Source organism: Neofelis nebulosa, chromosome 1, assembly GCF_028018385.1.
Source record: "Neofelis nebulosa isolate mNeoNeb1 chromosome 1, mNeoNeb1.pri, whole genome shotgun sequence".
In the NCBI taxonomy this organism is placed as follows: Eukaryota; Metazoa; Chordata; class Mammalia; order Carnivora; family Felidae; genus Neofelis; species Neofelis nebulosa.
In genome coordinates this window covers 232,676,457-232,702,383 of record NC_080782.1, presented here as the reverse complement: position 1 = coordinate 232,702,383, position 25,927 = coordinate 232,676,457, and the positions used below count along the sequence as shown (strand labels likewise).

General features: G+C 38.2%; 1 protein-coding gene across 2 annotated transcripts in view; it reads left to right on the top strand.

Annotated features, from left to right (window-relative positions):
• Positions 1 to 25,927, top strand: part of FRY (FRY microtubule binding protein) — a 344,560-nt gene that overhangs the window by 182,518 nt on the left and 136,115 nt on the right. For both annotated transcript variants that reach the window (XM_058688112.1, XM_058688123.1), the window contains exons 11-14: positions 1,183 to 1,284; positions 18,346 to 18,449; positions 18,927 to 19,035; positions 20,952 to 21,038. In XM_058688112.1, the coding sequence (XP_058544095.1) occupies positions 1,183 to 1,284; positions 18,346 to 18,449; positions 18,927 to 19,035; positions 20,952 to 21,038 (402 nt within the window). The remainder of the gene's footprint in view (positions 1 to 1,182; positions 1,285 to 18,345; positions 18,450 to 18,926; positions 19,036 to 20,951; positions 21,039 to 25,927) is intronic.

The window sequence follows — 25,927 nt, the reverse complement described above, 5'->3', positions numbered from 1 at the left end:
ACATGGCATATGAGCTATAATTGTGATAGTTTGAAGGAAGTAGGTTATTTAGGTAGATGTTTGCTGACATGGTTTTTGCCAATCTTCAAAGTATGAGCATTGCCACCATTCTTTGAGCGAGTATTCAGGGTTGCTTTGCTGGCAGGGGTGACAGATTTGCTTATTTTTCACTTCTGTGGTCATTGTGACTGACTACTAGTGTTTTTTTGTGTTTGTTTGTTGTGTTGTGTTTTAGTTTGTTTTGTTTTAGATTGCTGGCTGGAATTAGAGTTCTTCTCAATGGTAGTGTAGTTCAAAGTCAGTTTAAAGCCAAGTGACTAAAATATTAAGCTAGTGGATTGTTACACAATGATTCTCATTATGGCAATTGTTTTTTGTTTTGTTGTTTGTTTGTTTGTTTGTTTGCTAATTCAGCCTAATGGATGATCCAGTTATATTGTTGTTTAGATCTTCCCTCGCTTCAATTCTTGGGAGCCCTAAAGGTGTATGCCATCTGGCTCAGCAAAAATGGCGATGGGTTCTGCATATATATTTTTTGGGTGGCCGCTCATTAGCTTTTCTGTCTCCTTTAGTTGCTGTGGGAAACCAGCCCAGTTAGGCAGGAAAACACAGTAGCACCTCTGTTTATTCAGTCGTAAGCAAATTCCTCCTGTGGTTAAATTTGTCTTGGTGGAGTTTACCAATGCAATAACATTTCTTTGAGGAATCTTCCTTAATTACAGGAAGATTGCATGCAAAAGAAAATATATACACCTACCTCTAAGACAAAGACAAGCTAGTAGATGTTTATGAGGAAAAAGCCCAATAATATTTTTAAAATTCATGTGCCTTCCTGCTTTCTTTCTGAGAATTGAGAGTGATCTAAGCTAATGAGTTTGTTTTTAAAATCGCTAAGTGAAGACTAAATGAGTAAATCAGATTTCCACTTATACATGAAGCTTATTATACATTACACACTATTATACACCATGTAATTCTAGATAATTCCATCCGCACCATCATCAGAAAGCATTTGTGAAATGCCTACCTCTGCATGGCACCCCTGGGCCTCGTTGTGTTATGAAGCGTCCTGTTTATTCTGGCCCACAGAAGGAGGTGGATAGGTAGCGATCGCAGAGAACGTGCGTTACCTGATTTGATGAAATATGAATCAGCTCGTGACCTCATCTTCTTTCTCCTCAGGCCCTGTACCCCCTGGTGACCTGTCTTCTCTGTGTCAGTCAGAAGCAGCTGTTCCTGAACAGGTGGCACATTTTCCTCAACAACTGCTTATCCAACCTTAAAGTTAGTATTTGTCAGCTCAAAAAAGTCTTTTATGAACTAGATATGCGTCTGAGACTGGTACATGTGCTCCTGAGAGTGGCTCCCGATGTGGGCGGGGGAATGTCCCTATACTGTTGGAATAGCGAAAAAAATATTAATCAGAGTTCTCCTTGTTAAATATAGTCAGTTTTAGAAGAAGACTAAGGATAAGAGAAATCATTTCAGATTTGGGGAAATGAATCTTTTCTAATAAGGATCGCTTTCAGGGTAGAATTAAATACCCTCTTATGTGCATCAATTGTTGCATTTTATCTAAACAGATTAAAAAAGGGGAGGCCGCACTTCACTGGCAGAACCATGCGAATTGATTTCAGAAGCTCAGCTATACCTCCCGCATCCTTCCGCTGCCGCCTCTAGTCTAGGAAAATATTTGGGAGGAAAGTTCCATTCTGTGGGAAGACTGGCCCTAGTCACAGGGAACATGTATTTCCTGTCACTGTTATTTGCGATTATTTGAAGGCATTCTATTCAAGCCACATGGCAGGCCATCAGCCCGAGGCATTCGTTGAACAAATGCCCTACAGGTAGTTGGCACAAGTACTGGATGATGTGAGGAATGAAGTCAATGTTCCTAAAACTGAGGAGGCTACTGTTAAAACTACTATAATGAATAGTTTTAAAATTGGCTTTATAACTTTTAAGTAGTAGACATAGTTTAAGTTTCAGTGACCTATTGGTGAAAGACAACTAAATGGAAATCAACCCTAATATAAATGCAAACAGTGTGTATTTTCCTGTTATTTCCAATGGTGTCCAAAAATCTTGAAGCTCGTCTATATTTGCTACTTTAGAATTTTTGAAATGTATTTAGTTATACAACCCTGTATGTGCTTGTACATGTTGCCTTGTCTTTTTTGTTCTAAGACACTTTAATTTAGTGAAGTGGTTAAGATTAATTATATTATTTTGGCATTTACAATAATTACACCATAATCTGCATTAGAGCTGTTTTGAGCACTGATGGTGAAATCCAAGATTAGAATCATTTATTTTCTTCCACTTGGCAGTGAAATATAATAGCAGTGGATATAGAATTAAGCTTTTAAGTATCCTGAAAAACAAAAAGCTTTTCAGGGTTATCAGCTATTATATAATAGCCACTCTCCAATATTTTATTTAGAGATTTACACATCAATAATACTCTCTAACACACAGCACAATGTCATTTTGTTGTTGTTTGATCCGCCGTTAACTTATTCAGTTATTAGTTGCACTTAAAAATATTTTTTGTTCATTTACACTTTACAGAAAATGGCCATTTTATTCAAAACAAAGAAGAGACATGATTAAGAATGTTCACAGTGCATTATTCTGTGTACATTATTCTGAGTTCATTTGAGATGAATTTTAGTTAGAATTAAAATAATACTTTGCATGACAACTTATTGTTGTGGCCAAAAAAAAGCCAAAAATTTTTTTTGGTTTAAAGTAGGTGTCTTTGATAGATAGCAGCATAATCTTACTTTGGAACATAATTGCCTCGAAGTTAAAACATTGGTGCTTTAGTCAAAACCCATCAAAAAGTCCTAATAACAGGGTTATAAATGGCCCTAGGGAAAAGTGGGGCTGCCAGCTGATGGTGTATCTGTATGCAACCATTTCAAGCCTTAGAATTTCTAAGAGAATGGCCATGAGATCACAAAGGGTATATAGAGTCAATGATATAGAGACTGAACCAAATTTCAGAATTCCATTCAATTCACCAAGTAGGTATGAAATGCCCACTGCGTGAGGTGCTAGGGATGCTGCTGGAAGTGGGAAAGACAAGGGAAGTCAACTATATAAAAACTACAAATAGACTAGAGTCTCTGTCCTTCAGGAACTTAGCATTTCATTGGGGGATATGTAACAAAGTTTCAAAATGCATGATAGAGACAGCCAGGAATATAGAAGTTGACGTAGAGATACCTGTGCCATTTGGAGAGATTCAAGACCCCATGAAGCATGAAAGAGGTAGTGACCAGGCCAAGTTAAGGCAATGATATTTTACCTTATGGGTAATAAATTGTTGGAATTCACCATCCCAAGGCTAAAAGATAGAAAAAGACCCTTGATGATTACAGTTGAAATAAAATGGTATCACATGTATTTAGAACTAAACCCAGCAGGGATTAAATGAGACCATTGTAAAATGTCTCATTTTACATAAATAGGGGTGCTGGGGTGGCTCAGTCGGTGGGGTGTCTGACTTTGGCTCAGGTCATGATCTCGAGGTTTGTGAGTTGAAGCCCCACGTCGGTCTCTGTGCTGAAAGCTCGGAGCCCGGAGGCTGCTTCGGGTTCTGTGCCTCCCTCTCTCTGCTCCTCCCATGCTCACGTTCTGTCTGTCTCTCTCTCAAAAATAAATCTTAAAAAACATTTTTTTAAAATGTCATAAATAGACAGAAAATCTTCCAAAACCTCCTCACAAATACTCACTGGGGTGAGAAATACCCGAGGAAAACTACCATGGCTTCAGAAGTATACTTTGTCTCAAATAAGCGTCAGTATTTTATGGCATTTAGCGCCAACCATATCATTTTATCAAGACCACCAGACCAAGTCTCCCCCCATTTACCTTTCTCCCTTTTGCTCCCGGCACGCTTCCGCACCTTGTCTCCCACTTCCCTACACATGCTTAAGTATAATGAACGTACTTTTTGAACCCTACACGTTGAACTTGGTAGCCATCCTTGACATGTTCTGCAGACGCCAGTCATCAAGGCAGCAGCGTGACATATAGCAGAATACAAGTGTGATTGAGCATGAAAAAAATGATGCTTTCAAAGTAAACAAGCTCTCAGATTCAACGCTCATTTAATGTCAGTGCCCTGGTTTATCTTCCGAGTCAGTCTGTCAGAAGCAGGTTGCTTTGGAAACACAAACTTGAAGTCTTTATTTACAGTTGTTAAGTAGGTCAACCCTACATTAGCAATTTACCCTTGTAAAGTGATGGGCAATTCATGGCACCTTCTGACCACAACACTAGCACTCTTGCTTAGTAGTAACCAATACTTTTTTCTTCTATATATTTTAGGGCAGAATCTGAACATACGGAGCAATTAAAAATTGATACATTCTCTTCGCATGTGCCATAATATACCTAATTCTGGAAAAAGGAAATACGTTTTGAAACTTGATTTAATAATACTTCGTTTTTTTGTTGTGAATCTCCATTTATTACTAGTTCTTTTAACATGTATTATTTATAATAAGTATGTGGATTCATAAAACCTATGTGTTAGTTTCCCATCCTTGAAAATGGACATAATTAGAACAATTTTTTAAATTTTTTTATTTTATGATTAAGAGGTCCAGATTATAAAAACAAAACAAAATCATAAAAGAAACTTTAAAGGTTAAAAAATGTGTTTACTATATAATTAATAACAACAATAACTCTCAGTACTTAGAGATCTGTTATGAAGCAAGCCAATGGCTGGGGGTTTACATACATTGTCTGGTTTCATCATGACAATGTCATTAGCTCCACCTAGCTCTCCCTAATGCTTTCATTGATATTATTTATGTTTTTCTAAATACTTTTCTCCAATAACAATACTTCATCTGAAGAATGGATGAATGAATGAATTAATTAATTAGTTAAAAATGATTCTGGGGCGCCTGGGTGGCTTAGTCGGTTAAGCATCTGGCTTTGGCTCAGGTCATGATTTCGTGGTTCGTGAGTTCTAGCCCCACATTGGGCTCTGTGCTGACAGCTCAGAGCCTGGAGCCTGCTTCGGATTCTGTGTCTCCCTCTCTCTCTGCCCCTCCCCCGCTCATGCTCTGTCTCTCTCTCTGTCAAAAATAAATGAACATTAAAAAAAAATGTTTTAAATGATTCTTCATTCGTCTTAGTCACCGCTCATGTGAATGAATGAATTAATTAATTAAAAATGATTTACCATTCATCTCAGTCCTGCTTGTGCTAGGACTTGAATGCATTCATTTATGTAGTCAGTCAGTTGGTCAACAACTTTTTTAAATGTTTATTTATATTTATAAATATATTTATTTTGAGAGAGAGAGAGAGAGAGAGAAAGCAGGGATGGGCAAAGAGAGAGGAGAGAGAGAATCCCAAGCAGGCTCCATGGTCAGCACGGAGCCTATGGGGTCTCGATTCCATGACTATGAGATCACGACTTGAGCTAAAAATCAAGAGTCAGACACTTAACCAACCGAGCCACCCAGGTGCCCCAACAATTTTTTACAAGTGTGTACCAAGCACTATTCTAAGTGCTGGGAGTAAGTGATGAATAAGACACTAACACCCTCTGACCTCTTAGACCTTGTAATTTAGTGAAGTCAGACAACAAACAAGTAAACAAATATATAAGAAGAAAAATTCAGAGAGTAGTAACTGCTGTAAATAAAATCAAGTAGGATATTGTGACAGAATGATACATCAGGAGGAGCAGAAGAGGGAGTATGCAAGGATTTGTAGACACCGATAGCATATTTGAATGGGCCTTCATATAATATTAGACAAAGTAGAAAAAATAATGCTTTGAAGACACTGGAACCAGGTTATCTAGGTTCAATCTCTCGATTTCCATTAAGAATCTCAAAAATAGTATGGCTGCCATAAATATATTTGATGAAACTTGTCATTAGAACATAATGTATATTTGTGTAATCACAATGAAGTTTAAGGAATACTTTTTTTAAACTTTTCATATAATAATAAGATAATTAATGATATCTTTATATATATAAGGATTCCACAGCCCTTGGTAGAATGCATTAAAATGTATGGCACCATTTATTTTAAAACAACTACTATTCTTTTTGTAAATGTCAACTTTAAGTGATATAGTATTGGCTATTTTAAATAATAAATTTGTAGAAGCAGTTATTCTGCTTTGATATTAATCTCATTTCTATAAACTTGAGAAAATCTCTTTTCATCTGTTTCAGATCTGTCCGAGGCACATTTCAAAGTGGGATTTATAAATTCTAACAGTGCACATAAACAGGGTTTAAAAATTAGTAATCAGCTGACAAGGATATTACTTTCCATGAGTGCCTTATTTATTCAGACGAGAGAAAATAATCATAAATCTTTGGCTCAGTAGTTTTAAAGCTTATCCTTAAATTATAGCATGTGTGTTCTTTTGGTAATATGGTCATTGATGAGGGAATTATGATCAGAGTATCAAAAGGAAATGCCTGAAAGCAGAAAGGGGTTGACTATGATATGCAAGAGAATACAACAGAAAAAAATAGATTGACTTCAATGGCTCTAGTTGAAGTGGAAGAGAGAACTAGAAGGTATTTGAGTATAACAAGATCAAAAGGTAACTAAAATTATTTATCAGTCTGTCAATAGAGCTTGACCTTAGCATGCACAGCATCGTCAAGGTGGCCTGTTACAGATGCTGCTTCTTGAGACCTACCTCCAGAAATTCTGATTGAGAATGTCTGAGTGCAGTCAAGAAATTTGCATGTTCATAAAAAGCTCACGTGACTTAGTACCAATGGTCAGCGGGTGGATCTTGACAAATACTGGTCTTTCAAATGACCCTGTCACCAGCCAAGTTGTCAGTGAATTCAATTCTCCCTGCTGGTTACAGCTAACACTGAATTGCTTTAAGTAAGGTAAAAGCAAAATTTAAGGCAAGTGGGCATGATGCTGGGCCAGCTGACATGTCACGTGAAGTGTGTTGGTGACCAGCACTGAGATGAGGGGAAGGGGTACAGGGAAGATCCACTCTGAAGCCTACTAGTTTCTTGGACACTTTTATCCGTGTAACCTCAGAGCCACAATCAATTAATATATTGTTGTTAATGAATTAATGGAGAAGCAGATTGTAATGGATTACAATGGAAGAAGAGTCCTTTGATCTCGAAGTGGAGATTTTTGATAGCTATCAGTGGTTTGAGACATATGCTAAAATGTTTACATCCTGAAAATATTTATCAAACCCTTATTGTGTTAGCTGCTACTGGAATACAAAAACACTGAGAAGGAAATCCTGTTTTCAGTAGAGTACAGTCTAGTGGGTGCCAGCAGCATATTTGAACCATATAATATTAAACAGTATATAAAAATTAATGCTTAGAAGACACTAGAACCAGATAGTCTAGGTTCAAATTCTAGCACTGCCACTTATTAGCCCTCCTGTGCCTTGATTTCTTCACCTGCCCAATGAGAACAATGACAGTATCTACCTCATATTGTTGTGAAAATTAAAATGAGTTAATAACATATGTAGAGCATTGATAACAATCCCGGATACAGTAAGCCTCATGTCAGATATACATTCCAGTTTCTAAGAAAATAGTACTTCCTGGAGAAGTCAGTTCCTAATCGCTGCTTGTCATTTACCAGCCTAATGACTCTGAGCAAGTCATTTGGTCTGTCTCGATGATAAAATCCCTCAACTAATGTCATGGTATGTGAAAGTACTTTTTTTTTTCATATTTTTTTAAAGTTTATTTCTTTTTGAGAGAGAGACAGAGCATGATGGGGGCAGGGGCAGAGATAGAGGGAGACACAGAATGTGAAGCAGGCTCCAGGCTCTGAGCTGTCAGCACAGAGCCCAATGCAGGGCTCGAACCCATGACCTGTGAGATCATGACCTGAGACAAAGTCGGACACTTAACTGACTGAGCCACCCAGGCGCCCGTGAAAGCACTTTTACAATATCAGAATGCCATTACAAGTAGAAGATGTTTAGTAATATCATTGAACCATGTAGATTAATTTCAGCTACATACCAAAGGTTGCCTATTGTATGTAGGTTCTTTGTTTTTAATTGAAGTATATTTGACATACATTATATTAGTTTCAGGTGTACAACATAATGGTTCATCATTTGTATACATTGCAAAAGCATCACCACATAAGTCTAGTTACTGTCTGTCGCAATACAAAGTTACAGACAAAAATTTTTTTAAAATTTTTTTTGCATGTTTATTTATTTTCGAGACAGAGAGAGAGCATGAACGGGGGAGGGTCAGAGAGAGAGGGAGACACAGAATCCGAAGCAGGCTCCAGGCTCTGAACTGTCAGCACAGAGCCAGACGCGGGGCTCGAACCCACAAGCTGTGAGATCATGACCTGAGCCGAAGTCAGACACTCAACCGACTGAGCCACCCAGGTGCCGCCCAAAACTTTTTTTTCTTGTGATAAGAACTTTTCTTATTTTCTTAGCAGCTTTCAAATTTGTAATACAAAGTTACTGACTGCAGTCACCGTGCTGTGCATTGCATTACATCCCCGTGACTTACTTGTTTTTTTTTTTTTTTTTTTTTTTTTTCCAACGTTTTTTATTTATTTTTTGGGGACAGAGAGAGACAGAGCATGAACGGGGGAGGGGCAGAGAGAGAGGGAGACACAGAATCGGAAACAGGCTCCAGGCTCCGAGCCATCAGAGCCCCAGAGCCTGACGCGGGGCTCGAACTCACGGACCGTGAGATCGTGACCTGGCTGAAGTCGGACGCTTAACCGACTGCGCCATCCAGGCGCCCCGACTTACTTGTTTTTTAATCCCGTTTGTACCTCTTGATGCCCTTCAGCCATTTTGCCCACCCCCACCTCCTTCCCCTCTGGCAACTACGGATTTCTTCTCTGTATCTATGAGTTCTGTTCTGTTTGTTATTTAGTTTTATTTTTTAGATTCCACATGTGAGTGAAATCATATGGTATTTGTCTTTCTCTGTCTGACTTGTTTCACTTAGCATAATACCCTCAAAGTTCACCCATGTTATCACAAATGGCAAAGTTTCATTTGTTTTATGGCTGAGTAATATTCCACTTTTATCCATTATCTTTATCCATTTATCCATTGATGGACACTCAGGCTGTTTCCATATCTTGGCTATTGTAAAGAATGCTGCAGTAAATGGAGGAGCATATATCTTTTTTAATTAGTGTGTTTGTTTTTCAGATAAATACCCAGAAGGAATTGCTAGATCATATGGCGGTTCTATTTTTAATGTTTTGAGGAACTTCCATCCTGTTTTCCATAGTGGCTACATCAGTTTACATTTCAACCAACAGTGTAGGATGGTTCTCTTTCCTCCACATCCTTGCCAACACTTGTTATTTCTTGTCGTTTTGGTAATAGCCATTGTGACAGGTGTGAGGTGATGTCACATTGTAGTTTTGATTTGCATTTCCCTGACCATGCATGGTTTGGGGCATCTTTTCACATACCTGATGGCCATCTGTGTGGTTTTTTTTTTTTTTTTTTTTTTTTTGAGATGTGTCTATTCAGATCCTTTGCCCAGTTTTTAATGTGATCGTTTGTATTTTGTTATTGAGCCGTGTGAGTTCTTTATATATTATGGGTATTAACCCGTTATCAGATATATGATTTGCAAATACCTTCTCCCATTCAGTAAGTTGCCTTTTTATTTTGTTGATGTTTTCCTTTGTTTGTTTGGCAGACACTTTTTAGTTTGATGTTGTTCCATTTGTTTATTTTTGTTTTGTTGCCTTTGCTTTTGGAGTCAGATCCAAAAAATATCACCAAGAGCAATGTCTAGCACTTACTGCCTGTTTTCTTCTAAGAGTTTTGTGATTTCTGGTCTTACATTTAAGCCCTTAATCTATTTTTAGTTAATTTTTGTGTACATTATAAGATAGTGGTAAAATTTAATTCTTTTGCATGTGGCTGTCCAGTTTTCCCAACACCATTTATTGAAAAACATTTTTCTTCTTGTATAATCTTGCCTCCTTTGTTGTAAATTAATTGACCATGTATGCTTGTATTCATTTCTGTGCCCTCTGTTCCATTGATATATGTGTCTGTTTTTATGTCAATACCATACTATTTTGATTACTATAGCTTTGTGATGTATTTTGAAATCAAGGAGCATAATACCTCCAGCTTTGTTTTTCTCAAGATTGTTTTCAGTATTTGGGACCTTTTGTGGTACCACACAAATTTTTGAATTGTTATATTTCTATGGAAAATGCCATTGGAGGGGAGCCTGGGTGGCTCAGTCAGTTAAGCATCTGACTTGGGCTCAGGTCATGATCTCGCTGTTCATGAATTCAAGTCCACATCAGGCTTTGTGCTGACAGTTCAGAGCCCGGAGCCTGCTTCAGATTCTGTGTCTCCCTCTCTCTCTGCCCCTCCCCTGCTTATGCTCTCTCTTTCAAAAATAAATAAACATTAAAAAAAAATGTTTTAATGCATTGGAATTTTGGTAGAGATTATACTGAATCTGTAAATTACTTTGGGGTAATATGTAAATTTTTACAATATTAATTATTTTAATCTATGAGCATAGAATATCTTTCCATTTATTTGTGTCTTCTTTAATTTCTTTCATCTATGTCTTATAGTTTTCAGTGTACAAGTCTTTCACATCCTTGGTTAAATTTATTCCTAGGTATTTTATTCTTTTTGATGAAATTGTTAATGGGATTATTTTATTAATTTCACTTTCTGATAGTTTGTTGTTAGTGTCTAAACATGCAGCAGATTTTTGTATTTTGATTTTGTACCTTGCACCTTTACTGAATTTGTTTATTCTAAGTTTTTTGGTAGAGTCTTTAGGTTTTTCTATGTATTAAATTATGCTGTCTGCAAATAGTGATAGTTTTACATTTTCCTTTCCAATTTTGATGACTTTTATTTGTTTTTTTCTGCCTAATTGTTCTGGGCAGGACTTCCAATACTATGTTGAATAAAAGTGGTGAAAGTGAGCGTCTTTGCCTTGTTCCTGATCGTAAAGGAAAAGCTTTCAGTATTTCACCACTGAGTATGATATTCTGTGGGCTTGCAGTATATGGCCCCTTATTATTTCGAGGTACATTCCCTCTATACTCAATTTGTTGTGAGTTTTTATCATAAATGGATATTGAATTTATCAAATGCTTTTCTTCATCTATTGAGAAGTCAGAGGATTTTTATCCCTCATTTTGTTAATGTGGCTTATCATGTTGATTGATTTGCAAATGTAGAACCATCTTTCCATCCCTGGAATAAATCCCATTTGATCATGGTGTATAATCCTTTAAATGTCTTGTTGAATTCAGTTTGCTGATATTTCGTTGAGGATTTTTGCATCTATGTTCATCAGGGATATTGGCCTGTAACTTTCTTTTTTGTTGTTGTTGTGTTCTTGTCTGGTTTTAGTATCAGGGTAATGCTGACATCATAAAATGAGTTTGAGAGTATTCCCTTCTTTTCAAGTTTTTGGAAGAGTTTAAGAAGGATTGATGTTAAACCTTCTTTGAAGGTTTGGTAGAATTCACTAGTGAAGCCATCGGTCCCGGACTTCTCTTTGTTGGGAGTTTTTTTATGACTGATTCAGTTTCCTTACTAGTAATTGGTCTGTTCAGATTTTTCTATTTATGATTCAGTTTTGGAAGATGGTATGTTTCTAGGAATTAATTTAGTTCTTGTATGTTGTCTAAGTGGTTGGCATATAATTGTTCATAATAGTCCTTTATGATCTTCTGTATTTCTTTTGTATCAGTTGCAATTTCTCCTCTTTATTTTCTGATTCTATTTATTTAAGCCCTCTCTATTTTTCTTCTAGTCTAGCCCAAAAGCTTGTCAATTTTGTTTATCTTTTCAAAGACCCAGCTGTTAGTTTCATTGATCTTCTCTATATCTTTTAGTCACTATCTCATTATTTCCACTCTGATCTTTATTATTTCCTTCCTTCTGATAACTTTGGGCTTTGACAGTTCTTCTTGTCCTGTTACTTTAGGTTTAAAGTTAGATTGCTTATTTGATATTTCTCTTGTTCCATGAGATAGGCCTATATCAATATAATCTTTCCTCTTAGAACTGCTTTTGTTGTATCCATAGATTTTGGTACATTGTATTTCCATTTTTGTTTGTCTCAAGGTATTTTTTTAATTTCTTCTTTGATTTCCTCATTGACTCATTGGTTATTCATTAGTATGCTGCTTAATCTCCCCATATTTGTGATTTTTCCAATTTTCTTTTTGTAATTGGTTTTAACCTTCATACTATAGTTGGAAAAGATGCTTGATATGATTTCAGTCCTCTTAAATTTATTTAGACTTGTTTTGTGGACTAACGTATGATCTCTCTTGGCAAATGTTCCACATGCACTTGAGTCGAATTGTGTTTTCTACTGACTTGGGAAAGAATGTTCTGTATACATCTATTAAGTCCATCTGGTGTAATGTACAATTTAAAGTCTAATGTGTGATTTAAAGCCAATATTTCCCTATTGATTTTCTGTCTAGGTGATCTATCCATTGACGTAAGTGGGGCTTTAAAGTTCCCTACTTACTATTGTGTTGTTGTCAGTCTCTCCCTTTAGGTTTGTTAATATTCATTTTATACATTTAGGTGCTTGTACGTTGGGTGTATAAATATTTACTGATGTTGTATTTTCTTGTTGGATTGACCCCCTTTGTCATTATGTAATACCCTTCTCTGTCTTTTATTATAGTCTTTATTTTCAAGTGTGTTTTGTCTGATGTCAGGACAGCTACCCCAGCTTTCTTTTGGTTTCTGTTTGCATGGAATCTTGTTCCATCCCTTCACTTTCAGTCTGTATGTGTCCTTACATCTAAAGTGAATCTCTTATAGGCAGCATATATGAGTCTTGGGTTTTTTTATCCATTCAACAAACCTATGTCTTTTGATTGGAACACTTAGTCCATTTACATTTAAAGTAGTTGCTCATAGGTCTGTACTTACTGTTATTTTATTAATTTTTTTCTGGCTGTTTGTAGTTTCTCTCTGTTCCCTTCTTCTCTTGCTTTTTACCCTTGCAATTTGATGACTTTCTGTGGTGTTATGCTTAGATTCCTTTCTCATTATCTTTTTAAGTTTATTTATTTTGAGAGAGAGAGTGCAGTGGGGGATGGGCAGAGAGAGAGGAGAGAGAATCCCAAGCAGGATCCATGCTGTAAGTGCAGAGACCGATGTGAGGCTCAATCTCACGAACCGTGAAATCATGACCTAAGCCGAGATCAAGAGGCAGAAGCTTAACTGACTGAGCCACCCCAATGCCCCTCATTATCTTTTATGTATCTTTTAGAGGTTTTTGCTTTGTGGTTACCATGAGACTCACATCTAACAGCCTATATATTTAACAGTCTATTTTAAGTTGATAGCAAGTTAAGTTTGAATGCATTCTAAAACTCTGCATTTTTGTGTTTTTGATGTCACATTTTACATCTCTGTGTATCCCTTAAGTAATTAGTATATCGTTATTTTACTATGTCTTTTAACATTCATACTAACTATAAGTGATTAGTCCACTTTTTTTTTACTATATGTTTACCTTTACCTGTGAGATTTTTACTTTCATGTGTTCGCTTATCACTAATTAGTGTGCCCTTTGTTTTAAGCTTAATGCAGTCTCTTCAACATTTCTTTTAGGGCCAATTCAGTGGTGATGAACTCCTTTAGCTTCTGCTTGTCTGCAGAAATCCTTATCTCTTTTTTAATTCTAAATGATAATCTTGCTGCATACAAGTCTTGTTTGGAAGTTTTTTACGGAAGTTTTTAGCCATTATTTCTTGAAATAAGTTTTCTGCCCCTTTCTCTCTCTCTCTCTTCCTCCTGGAAGCCCTATATTCTGCTTGATGTTGTCTAATAGGTCCCTTAAGCTATCTTTATTTTTTTTTTAATTATTTTTTTCTTTCTGCTTTTCTATTTGGGTGAGTTCTACTGCCCCGTCTCCCAGATCACTGATTCTTCCTTCTGCCTCATCTAGCCTGCTGTTAAACCTTTTTAATATATTTTTTAGTGCAGTCAGTTGTGTTCTTCAGCTCTGTGACTTCTGTTTGGGACTTTCTGATCTTTTCTTATTTTTCTTCTATGTTGAAATCTTTCTGTGTGCATTCATTCTTCTCCTCAGTTCAGTGAGCGTCTTTATGACCATTACTTTAACTCCTTATCAGGTAAATTATGTATCTCCATTTCAGTAAAGTTTTGTTTTTTTTTTTTCCTCCTGGGTTTTATCTTGTTCTTTTGTTGGGAATATATTCCTCTGTTTCCTCATTTTGCTTGACTCTCTCTGTTTGTTTCTATGTGTTAGGCAAAATAGCTATCTCACCCAGTCTTAAGGGGGTGGCCCTATGTAAGCAATGAACCTTAATATTTAACTTTGCCCTAGCTCTTGGTTGTCTCTGGAACTGTCTCTCTGGTTGTTTAAGACTCATAGGGTCTACAAATGCAATCCCCCTGGCCACCAGAGCCTAAAACTCAAGGGCATCCCCCTGTGTGGGCTGTGCATGCATGCTGGCTTTGGTAGGTCAAGGGGCACAGGGGCGACATTATAGGAGCAACACAAGAGGTGCAAATCCAAAGCAGTGGCATGGGGGGGGTGGGAGTTGCCACTGGTTGGTTAGAGTGAGTGCAAAAATAGTACTTCCCAGTGCCAGCACCAGCAAGGTAGAGAAAGAAGGTAAAAATGTCACCCACCAGCGCCTCCATCCCGAGGCAGAGTCCCAACAGTCTTTTGCCCTTCTAACACGTGCCTTAATATCAGCAACTTTATCTTCTTCACATATGGTCTAGGCTCTTCTCTGACTGCTGCTTTTTCACTGGGTCCCAGGGAGAGTGAATCTGCATGTGAGCCTTTTAAGAGCAGAAACTCTCTCTTTCCCTACCGCCCTATTGCTCTCGTGGATATAAGCCCTGTTCATTTTCCAAGTGACACATTTGGGGGCTCATTTCTCTGATGCAGGTCCCAAGGGATGGGGTGGCTAATGTGGAAACAAACTCCATGCTCCTCAGGGAGGAATTCCTTATTCATGAGACCCCTCCCTGTGGCGGGTCACCACTCTGAGGGTAGGGTTTTTTTGTCAAGACCATGTATCTGCCTCTCCTACCTGTCCTGACATGTCTCTTTTACCCTTTGTTGTAAAGTAGCTGTTCAGCTAGTTCTCAGGTGCTTTCCAGAGGGAACTGTTCCATATGTAGCTATAGATTTGTTGTGTCCTTAGGAGGAGGTAAGTTCAGGATGGTTCTATGCCACTGTGTCAAACTGCCTCCTTGTATAGGTTCTAGATAAAGACATCTTGCTTATGCATCAAGTTGTTCTGCAACTACTCACAGTCTGCTTTTTTTACATTGATGTTTACTGATAGCCTGTTGTATGGCAGTCATTGAGGACACAAAAATGAACAAACCAAAATTCTGGAGTTCACAGTCTGGTAAGAAACGTAAAGGGGGTAGAACAACATTCTGGAAGCAGAGAGTAGAGGCACTTGGCAGTCTCTCTGCAGGGGGTGGGGGGGCAGGGGAGGAGAAATAGTTGTTGTAAATAGTAGAAGATTTAACAGAGGAGATAACACCTAACTGAATCTTGCCAGGGAATAGAAGTTTTCCAAATAGACCAGGGGTAGGAAGGCATTTGAGGCATTTAGGAAATTGCAGAAGGGATATAATGACATGGGGTGCACCAAACCTAGGAGGTAGTAATGGGGGAGCCAGATTGCCAAAGGCCCCCTCATGTACCACATCATGGAACTGAGACGTCCAGGAGGTGATTAGAAGTCCCTTAAGGAAGGGGATGCCTGGGTGGCTCAGTCGCTTAAGTGTCCGACTCCTGATTTCAGCGCAGGTTGTGATCTCACAGCTCATGAGTTTGAGTCCCAGATTGGGCTCTGTGTGGTGTCAGCAAGAAGGCTGCTTGGAATCCTCTTTGCCCCTCCTCTGCTTATATGCTCTCTCTGTCTCTCTCTCTCTCTCCCCCTTCCTCCCTCCCTCTCTCTCAAAATAAATAAGTAAACTTTAAAAAAAAATTAAAAAATTTAAAAATCTAGAAAAACACAATAACCCCAGTTTTTTAATGATGGAATATTTTAAATGCAACTTTACAGTTTAGTCGTTTACTTAAAGTTTCTTTATGTAACCAAACAGGCAAATCAAGCAAGCAAAAAATTGTCCTTTGTATATAAATGTATGCTTTAAAAAAGGTGGGGCCTTAAAAAAAAGTCGGGGCCTTTTTTTCCCTAGAGCTAGAAAAGTTCCGGTTAGTTAACATTAGTTCAGGTGTATAATCTAGTAATAAAACACATGTTAAACTGAAAATGATGTGGTATTAGCACAGGAATGGACAGACTAATAAAATTCTAAAAACAGACCTAAATGCACGTAGAAATTTAGAATTTTATAATAATGATCACACCAAAAATTTGACATAAGAAATCCACTTTTCCTAAATCTAAAAAACTACTCTCTATAGTCTTTTCCATAAAATTTATTTACATAAATAGCCTAAAAATAAACTTTATGTCTAAACACTTATGAATTCTACAAAAATCAGTACCAAATTATCTACACTAAGAATAAAACAGCTAAGACAATTATGACAAGATAAATAAGTAAGGGAAGAGAAGTAACGTAAGAGCAAAAAACTTGTAAGACAGTTAAAAGTGACATTTAAACACGGTTTAGGAAACATTTATCGACCCCTTGAAGAATGGCAGGAATTCTAATAGATATTACAGTAAATAATGCCCCTTCCTTTCCGACATCTAAACAAGACCATTTGCTAGAGGTTGTTTGAAGGTCAGAAGACATTCAGGACAGAATAATTAGCTTTAATGGTATGAGATTGAGGACCCTGGGGAGGAACAGAGAAGCCTGCACAAAAGAGGGGATGTTCAAGTTGACTGTGAAGGAGTAGGGTTCACCTGATAGAAAAGAAGGAGGCAGGGGCAAGGGGTGAAGGAACCCACTCTTGACATGGAAATGGAATGAACATGGCCTAGCTACAGTTGAGGAAGCTTGTGGGGGAAAAGCAGGATGGAGGCAGAAAAGGTAGATTAGAGCTACATATTGACCGGTCAGTTATGCCATGCCAAGAAATGTTACCTGGATCCCACAGGCATCAGGGAAACTATCCAGTGCATGATTTTTAAATCAAGAGGAATATGATTAGATTAAGACAGGACAGTAAGGAAAGAATCCGTTGCTTCCTCTCTGGCCTGTTATTACCCAGAAGCCAGCAGCTCTGTCACAGTTGGTCTGCCTCTGTTCCTTTCCGCAAGGTGTGGGGACTTCTTCCGTGGTCTCCTTGATCTTAGTGGCTTCCTGTCACCATCAGGAGAACCCTGGTCCCCTTTGTTAACCTGGCATGCAGGGTCCCACACATCACCCTTGCCTTCCTCATAACCCTCATCAGCCCCTGCTCCTTCATCTGGCCCTAGGCACTGGAATACAAACTATTGCCAGGGTGTGAGACATGACTGGTCTTCTTCAGCTCTCTTAGCTTCCACACGCTCTCCCTTCCCATCATCCTTTTACACCGTGCAAAGTTTCATATTGTGCCAAGCACAGTACCTGGCCCACTGTAGCCACTCAAATGTTTGTTGAATGAACACATGAGTAAATGATTGGATTAAAGTTCATCTGAGTTTTCATGTGCCCCTTAAAATTTTTCCTGACCTTCCTTGAGCTTGCCATAGCTTGTCTTTTTTTCTGTTTTCATTCTTTAGCTCCTGTGCCTACCAGTTTTTTCTACTGCCTTAGAGTTGATTGCTTTTTATCCATCTCCCATCCCCCAGAGGTTGTAAACAACTTAGGGAAAGGGATTATCTTTTATCTCTATATCCCATGTTCTAACTCAGTGCCTAGTACACATTCATCTCAATAAATGTTGGTGGGTAATTAGATTCAGGCAGTGGGGGTGGGGGGGTGGGTAGGGAACTTGGGGAATCAAAACAAAAACAATGTTTACAAGGGCATAATCAACACTAGAAAGAAGAGATTAATTATTCTCTTAGTGCTAGAGAATGCAGGTTCCCTAGGGCTGGAGGAAGAAGGCAATTTCAAGTATTCACCTTGGCAAAGAGAGAATGACATGACTTCCCCCAGAACCACTCTGCCCTGCCCTCATGGCTATTTGGATCCCTCCTCATAGATTATTTACACAATGGACACCCGGACGCAAATACCCCATAAATCCCAGATGATGCAGTGCCTTGTAGGGGCCCTGCATTTCTAAGCCATTCAGAAAAGAATAATCTCCATACATTCCATACAGTACCATTTAATCTTTTTTTTTTTTTTTTTTTTTTAACCACGTAATATTAATTAAATCTTAAATCTAATGCTATCTTACATGCTGGTTTCTGTTGCAGAATAAAGACCCCAAGATGGCTCGGGTTGCACTGGAATCTCTATACAGATTACTCTGGGTTTACATGATTCGAATTAAATGTGAAAGCAACACAGCTACTCAGAGGTAAGGATCTGGTTTGGGTTAATGGTAACTACCTCACTGAGTTAATGGTAACCATTACTCAGCCAATAAAGAGGGTGTTTTGTTTTACTGCTACCTATACTAACCAAAGTAGAAACTATTCAAAGTTGACACTTTCTAAAAGATCTAAGTCCTAAGGACGTTTTCAGTCTTTGCTTATTCAGTAGCTCAGCAGCCATTACAGAAATTTCGGCCTCTACTAGGACGGCAAGCTTCCACGGCCAAGGTTGCCTTCACCGTGTTAACAAAGCACACGGCTATAATCTTCCCACTGCCCTTAGTTTTGCAGAAAAACTTGATAGAGTAATTATGCTGATGAAAAAGGGATGAAGTGGTTTGTTTCCTTTTTCTGAATTCTCTCTGATACTTAGATAAGATCAAACATCTGCCATTTTCACTTACAGGACTGGAGCTCAGCCAATCTTGCTTGTGTTCTCTTTTTTTCTCCCTATCTTTCAGCCGTCTTATAACCATCATCACAACACTTTTCCCCAAAGGGTCCCGTGGTGTGGTGCCAAGGGATATGCCTCTGAACATCTTTGTGAAAATCATCCAGTTCATTGCGCAGGTAATGGAGAAGCTTCTGGCAGTGGGAATGATCTAACTGCCTTCAAGTAGCCAGTCTCCTTCCTAGCAAGTACTACCAGGTGAAAAGTCTGAAGTAATAGCTTATGTGGAAAGACTTTGCAGGATGGTGTTGTCAGTGTTTTCACACGTAGCTTTTTGTTTTTTTCTTCAAAACAAATAGTGACATGGGTACATCAAGTGTTTTCAGCGTCTGTCACATGAAGGAGCTGAGAGAGTTTAAGTGACTCATCCAAGGCCATAGAACCTATTAGTAAAAGGGCCTCTTGACTCCCAGTCCCTGTTTTGTCCCGATGCTCTGCTCTGGATTCTGCAAGTCAGGAGGAAGCCAAGAGTCTGGTGTTTGGAGGAAATCAAAAGATTGCTTTGTGAAATTTGAGGAGTGAATAAAAATGCTCTTTCACCCCGTGAGAAAGAAGCATGAATAGGAATATTAGAATTTATCAAGCACTTACTCTTTGCCAGGAACTTTTTTTTTTAATTTTTTAATGTTTATTTATTTTTGAGAGAGAGAGAGAGACAGTGCATGAGCATAAGCAGGGAAGGGGCAGAGACAGACAAAAACACAGAATCCAAAAGAGGCTCCAGGCTCTGAGCAGTCAGCACAAAGCCTGATGGGGGGCTTGCACTCAGGAGCCATGAGATTGTGACCTGAGCTGAAGTCAGATGCTTCACCAACTGAACCACCCAGGCTCCCCTGCCAGGAACTTTTCTAAGAACTTAAAGGTACTAATTTCCTTAAAAACTGGGTCCAATAATGGTAAGCATAGATTTTAGTATTTAGTTTACTATTTAGACCCAAGATTTTTACTTTTTAAATCACACTTTGTGGGTAAATGGTTATATCCCAACTTCGACTTCCTCGTGACTTACAGAACAATGTGAAAAGATAATTATCCCAGTTCAGCCTCTGCTACAAGCCAGCTCTATACCCTTAAACAAGTCAGAGAGCAAGCATCTTTCTTCTGTGTCTTGAACTGTAAAATGAACTGTAAAACGTGGAAGGAAATGCTCACCCAGTGTACTTCAGAATGCTGTGTGGATAAAGGGAAATTATAGGCATGAAAATACTATTAGGACAATTGACATTGATATAAAGATGTAAGGGTCAGTCGTTACTTCACAGACTAGTAATGTATAATATCTCTCTATGTGTTCGGATAATGAGATGCCTCTGTCATATTTGCTCTTAGGGAAAAGACGTTTCTTGCTTTTTGGGCAGATGAATTAATGTGATTTTTCTGCATATAGTTATCACGTGCCTGAGAATGTGTTTTGCTTATTCCAGAATATTGTTTAAAATGAACCAGTCATATCATAGCAGCCACTGTCTCAAACCATTAGAATCTGGCTTCTGCTTTCTCACTTACGTAATCATAGTATGTCTTATTTGTTGATTGTTCATTTCGCTTTCAGACATTGTCCATTATAATATGAGCCCAAGGATTTGAAACGTTAGAGAATAGAAGAAGATGGTCATTTTGCAGTGGTATTTTTAAACGTATATTTTAAACTGAGTTTCAAGAGGTGATCAGCATTTGCTTTACAAGCAGAAAGTGTTCAGACTGTATTTAAGCCCAGACATTCCAAGTGTTTTGGTTTTTCATTTGGGGGATTTGTTTTTTGTTTTTTGTTTTATCATTCGTCATTCCAGGCTTTAGGGGCTAAATTCCACATTTTACATAACAAAAGCATCTCTGTACATCACATGAAAACGGGCAGCTTCACCCAAGGCTCTAAGGGGCATGGTCTTCCTTCAGGGATTCTCTTAATGCATAAAACTGAACAGCATCTTGCTTCTTGTAGCAAGCACCTGTTGGTGGCCTAAAATGAAAATAGACACTTCACACTGAATTTGTATTTTAAAATCTTTGTTTTGTTGTCTCTTTTCCACTACAGGAACGCTTAGATTTTGCAATGAAAGAAATTATTTTTGATTTTCTCTGTGTGGGAAAACCAGCAAAAGCTTTCAGCCTCAACCCAGAGGTATGAATGAAATGATCCTTTTATGTACTTCTAACCGAGCCGTACCTTTGCTTTGCGACTTTGGGGAATAGGGCGAAGGCCATTTTCTTGAAAAGTCTTCTGTTTCTTTCTGTCCATGTTTATTTGACTAACAATCATAGATGATGGAATTTCAGGAGTCAGGTTTTGGGTGAACAGACTTAGGATGATAGCAAGTTTATGTGCCACCATATTCAGTGCTTCGATGATAGAGCAAACCTTGCCCCAAAAGATAATTTGCCACTACAGGTCACGGTGTTTTCTTTTAGACAAGTCAGTACTTACAGCTGTTTTGATGCAGATGAACAAGTTGAGTCCTGGGAAGTGTTGAAACAGAGAAGAATGAACGCATGTGATAATAAAATACTAAAATTGAATGAAATCGAGTGATGTACGGATCTATGTTTCTGTGGCAGCGTCACAACTCAAGGGCCAGGCAGATCCTGAAAGTGATGGGCACAACACATGGTTGGAGTGACCTATGCAAATGAGAAGCACATCCCAGTTTAAACTTTAAGAACACTGGTGGCCAACAGAACTGTGCCTGGCAGGGTGCCTCTTTGCAGTCTTTTCCCTATGATACTGTAGAAAGAACACTAAACCAGAAGGCAACAGTATTGGATTTGCCCCTTGACACAGGCCTTACCACTTAAACTAGCTCTAAGACATTTATCTCTGAGCTTCAACTTTTTTTTGCCAGGAAAATGAACAAAATACTTTTCTAGATCACTCATAGAATAATTGTGATACTGTGACATTACAAGCTCTTAAGCAACAAAACAAAACCAAAAAAAAAAAAAAAAAACCAAACCAAAGTAAAAAAACCCACCATAGAAATTTTTTTAAAAAGGAATGTTTGTATCATCACTGTACTATTTTGTCTAGCTCCTTCATTCTGTCAGTAAGGACAGAGGCTCGAAATCAGCAGCTGGTTAATAGCAAAAGGAACCACATCTCCTGGTTCCACAGCCTATATTCTCTTCTTTGTGCTAAGGTTGCCATGTATCTAGGGACAGCTGGAGAAGCCCCAAAATGGGAGTTTTTGTCTCGTGTCTAATGCCATCACAGTCTTCTGGAATGGCTACAGCCAGGGTCAAGGGAAGAGGGACAGAGTTGATGCAAATCCAGAACATTTGGGCTAGAATGGGGCCCAGAACCCTAGGTAAAGAGTCTTCTCTGCTGGGAAGTTTCTCAAAATATTTTCACTTCTCAGGAGTCATGGCTTTAACAGCCCTCAGAATTACCAGGTTATTAGTCTAAAAAGAACATACTGAAAGCTACCGTCATCATCACCATGTATAAAATTTACCCTTTATTCTTTCCTCAGACTCCTCAGTCAATGAATAATTGGTTAACCTCTTTGTACAGAACAATTGGAATTATGGGGTTTTTAATTTTTAAAACTACAAAAAGACATTTGAGTATCTTCTTCCATTTCTCCTGAGCTTATATGGTTATGGAAGAATTTATCACTAGTTGGTGATTAGAAGCTTAAAGGCAGATCTGTGATCTCACTCAATAGCACACACAAGGATGAGGATAGTCTATAAAGTAGATGTCACACTTGATAAAATATGTTGTAGGTCACAGTTGCCCAAGAAACGTATTCAAATTGTGTCTTAAATCATATTTTGGAAATACCTTGTGGAACAGTGCCTAGAGATGTAAATGATTATCTTACTACGAAGTTTATAGTGCATCACCACTCAACAGTCCAATAATTTCCAGGTAAGTATCCCATTTTAGTTCAGACTGAGATGGCTTCTATATGCATCTTAATCATCATAAGAACTTACTCATCTGTGAGAAGTTTCTAGGTCATCCATTTCTCTAATTTTTGTCATGACCTAAAATAACATGGAACTGGATGTCCTAGCCAGCACCAGAGACAAAAAGAAGAAATAAAAGGCATAAGGATTGGAAATGAAGACACAAAACTCTTTTTATTCACAGACAACATGATTGCATATGTAGAAACTACCGAAGACTCGGCTTAGCTAATACATTATTTTAGATAGTTTGTAGGATAGGGGTGCCTGGGTGGCTCAGTTGGTTGAGTGTCAAACTTTGGCTCAGGTCATGATCTTGCCATTCGTGGGTTCAGGCCCTGCATTGAGCTCTGTGTGGAAAGTTCAGAGCCTGGAGCCTGCTTCAGATTCTGTGTGTCTCTCTCTGCCCCACCCCAACTTATGCTCTGTCTCTCTCTGCCTCTCAAAAATAAAAATAATTTTAAAAAATTTTTAGAGAGTGGGGCGCCTGGGTGGCGCAGTCGGTTAAGCATCCGACTTCAGCCAGGTCACGATCTCGCGGTCTGTGAGTTCGAGCCCCGCGTCAGGCTCTGGGCTGATGGCTCGGAGCCTGGAGCCTGTTTCCGATTCTGTGTCTCCCTCTCTCTCTGCCCCTCCCCCGTTCATGCTCTGTCTCTCTCTGTCCCAAAAATAAATAAAAAAAAAAAAAAAAAAAAAAAAAAAAAACGTTGAAAAAAAAAAATTTTTAGAGAGTTTGTAGGATACAAGATAAATATAGAGGGGCACCTGGCTGGTTCATTTGGTAGAGCTTGAGATTCTTGATCTCAGGGCCATGAGTTCAAGCCCCAAGTTGGGAAGAAGCTTACTTAAAAAAAAAAAAAAAAAAAAAAAAAAAAAGATAAATATATAAAATCAATGTATTTCTATATTATGGTAATGAACAATTAGAAACCGAACAATGTTACCTCTGGGACACAGCAAAGGCGGTCATAAGAGGGAAGTATATAGCAATCCAGGCCTTCCTAAAGAACGAAGAAATATCTCAGATATACAACCTAACCTTATACCTTAAAGAACAGCCAAAACCAAAACCAGCAGAATACAGGAAATTATATAGATTAGAGCAGAAATCAATGCTATTGAAACCAAAAATATCAGTAGAACAAATCAATGAAACCAGAAGCTGGTTCTTTGAAACAATTAACAAAATTGTTAAACCACTAGACAGTTTGATCAAATAGAAAAAGGAAAGGACCCAAATAAAATCAAGAATGAAAGAGGAGAGATCACAACCAACACAGCAGAAATAAAAACAATAATAAGAGAATATTATGAGCAATCATACGCCAATAAAATGGGCAATCTGGAAGAAATGTACAAATTCCTAGAAACATATACACTACCAAAACTGAAACAAGAAGACATGGAAAATTTGAACAGACCCATAACCAGTAAAGAAGTCGAATTCATAATCAAAAATCTCCAAAAAACAAGAGTGCAAGGCCAGATGGCTTTCCAGGGGAATTCTACCAAACATTTAAGGAAGAGTTAACACCTATTCTCTTGAAGCTGTTCCAAAAAATAGAAATGGAAGGAAAACTTCCAAACTCTTTCTATGAAGCCAGCATGACCTTGATTCCAAAACCAGACAGAGACCCCACTAAAAACGAGAACTATAGACCAGTTTCCCTGAGGAACATGGATGCAAAAATCCTCAACAAGATATTAGCCAACAATACATTAAAAAAATTATTCACCACGACCAAGTGGGATTTATACCTGGGACGCAGGGCTGGTTCAATATCCACAAAACAATTAATGTGCTTCCTCACATCAATGAAAGAAAGGACAAGAACCACATGATCCTCTCAACAGATGCAGAAAAATCATTGGACAAAATACAGCATCCTTTCTTGATAAAAAGCCTCAAGAAAGTAGGGATAGAAGGATTATGCCTCAAGATCATAAAAGCCATTTATGAATGACCCAACGCTGATATCTTCAATGGGGAAAAACTGAGAGCTTTCCCCCTCAGGTCAGGAACAAGACAGGGATGTCCACTCTCACTACTGTCATTCAGCATAGTATTGGAAGTCTTAGCCTCAGCAATCAGACAACACAAAGAAATAAAAGGCATCCAAATCGGCCAGGAGAGGTCAAACTTTAACTCTTTGCAGATGACATGATACTCTATATGGAAAACCCAAAAGATTCCACCAAAAAACTGCTAGGACTGATCCATGGATTCAGCAAAGTTGCAGGATATAAAATCAATGCACAGAAATTGGTTGCATTCCTATACACCAACAATGAAGCAACAGAAAGAGAAATCAAGGAATCGATCCCATTTACAATTGCACGAAAAACCATAAAACACCTAGGAATAAATCTAACCAAAGAGGTGAAAAATTTATACACTGAAAACTATAGAAAGCTAATGAAAGAAATTGAAAAAGACACAAAAAAATGGAAAAAGATTCCATGCTCCTGGATAGGAAGAACAAATATTGTTAAAATGTCGATACTACCCAAAGCAATCTACATAGTCAATGCAATCCCTATCATAGTAACACCAGCATTTTTCACGGAGCTAGAACAAACAATCCTAAAATTTGTATGGAACCAGAAAAGACCCCGAATGGCCAAAGCAATCTTGAAAAAGAAAACCAAAGCAGGAGGCATCACAATCCCAGACTTCAAGCTGTATTACAAAGCTGTAATCATCAAGACACGATGGTACTGGCACAAAAACAGACACTCAGATCAATGGAACAGAATAGAGAACCCAGAAATGGACCCACAAACGTATGGCCAGCTAATCTTTGACAAAGCAGGAAAGAATATCCAATGGAATAAAGACAGTCTCTTCAGCAATGGTGCTGGGAAAACTGGACAGCGACATGCAGAAAAATGAACCTGGACCACTTTCTTACCCCATACGCAAAATAAAGTCAAAATGGATGAAACACCTAAATGTAAGACAGGAAGCCATCAAAATCCTCGAGGAGAAAGCAGGCAAAAACCTCTTTGATCTTGGCCGCAGCAACTTCTTACTCAACATGTCTCCAGAGGCAAGGGAAACAAAAGCAAAACTGAACTATTGGGACCTGATCAAAATAAAAA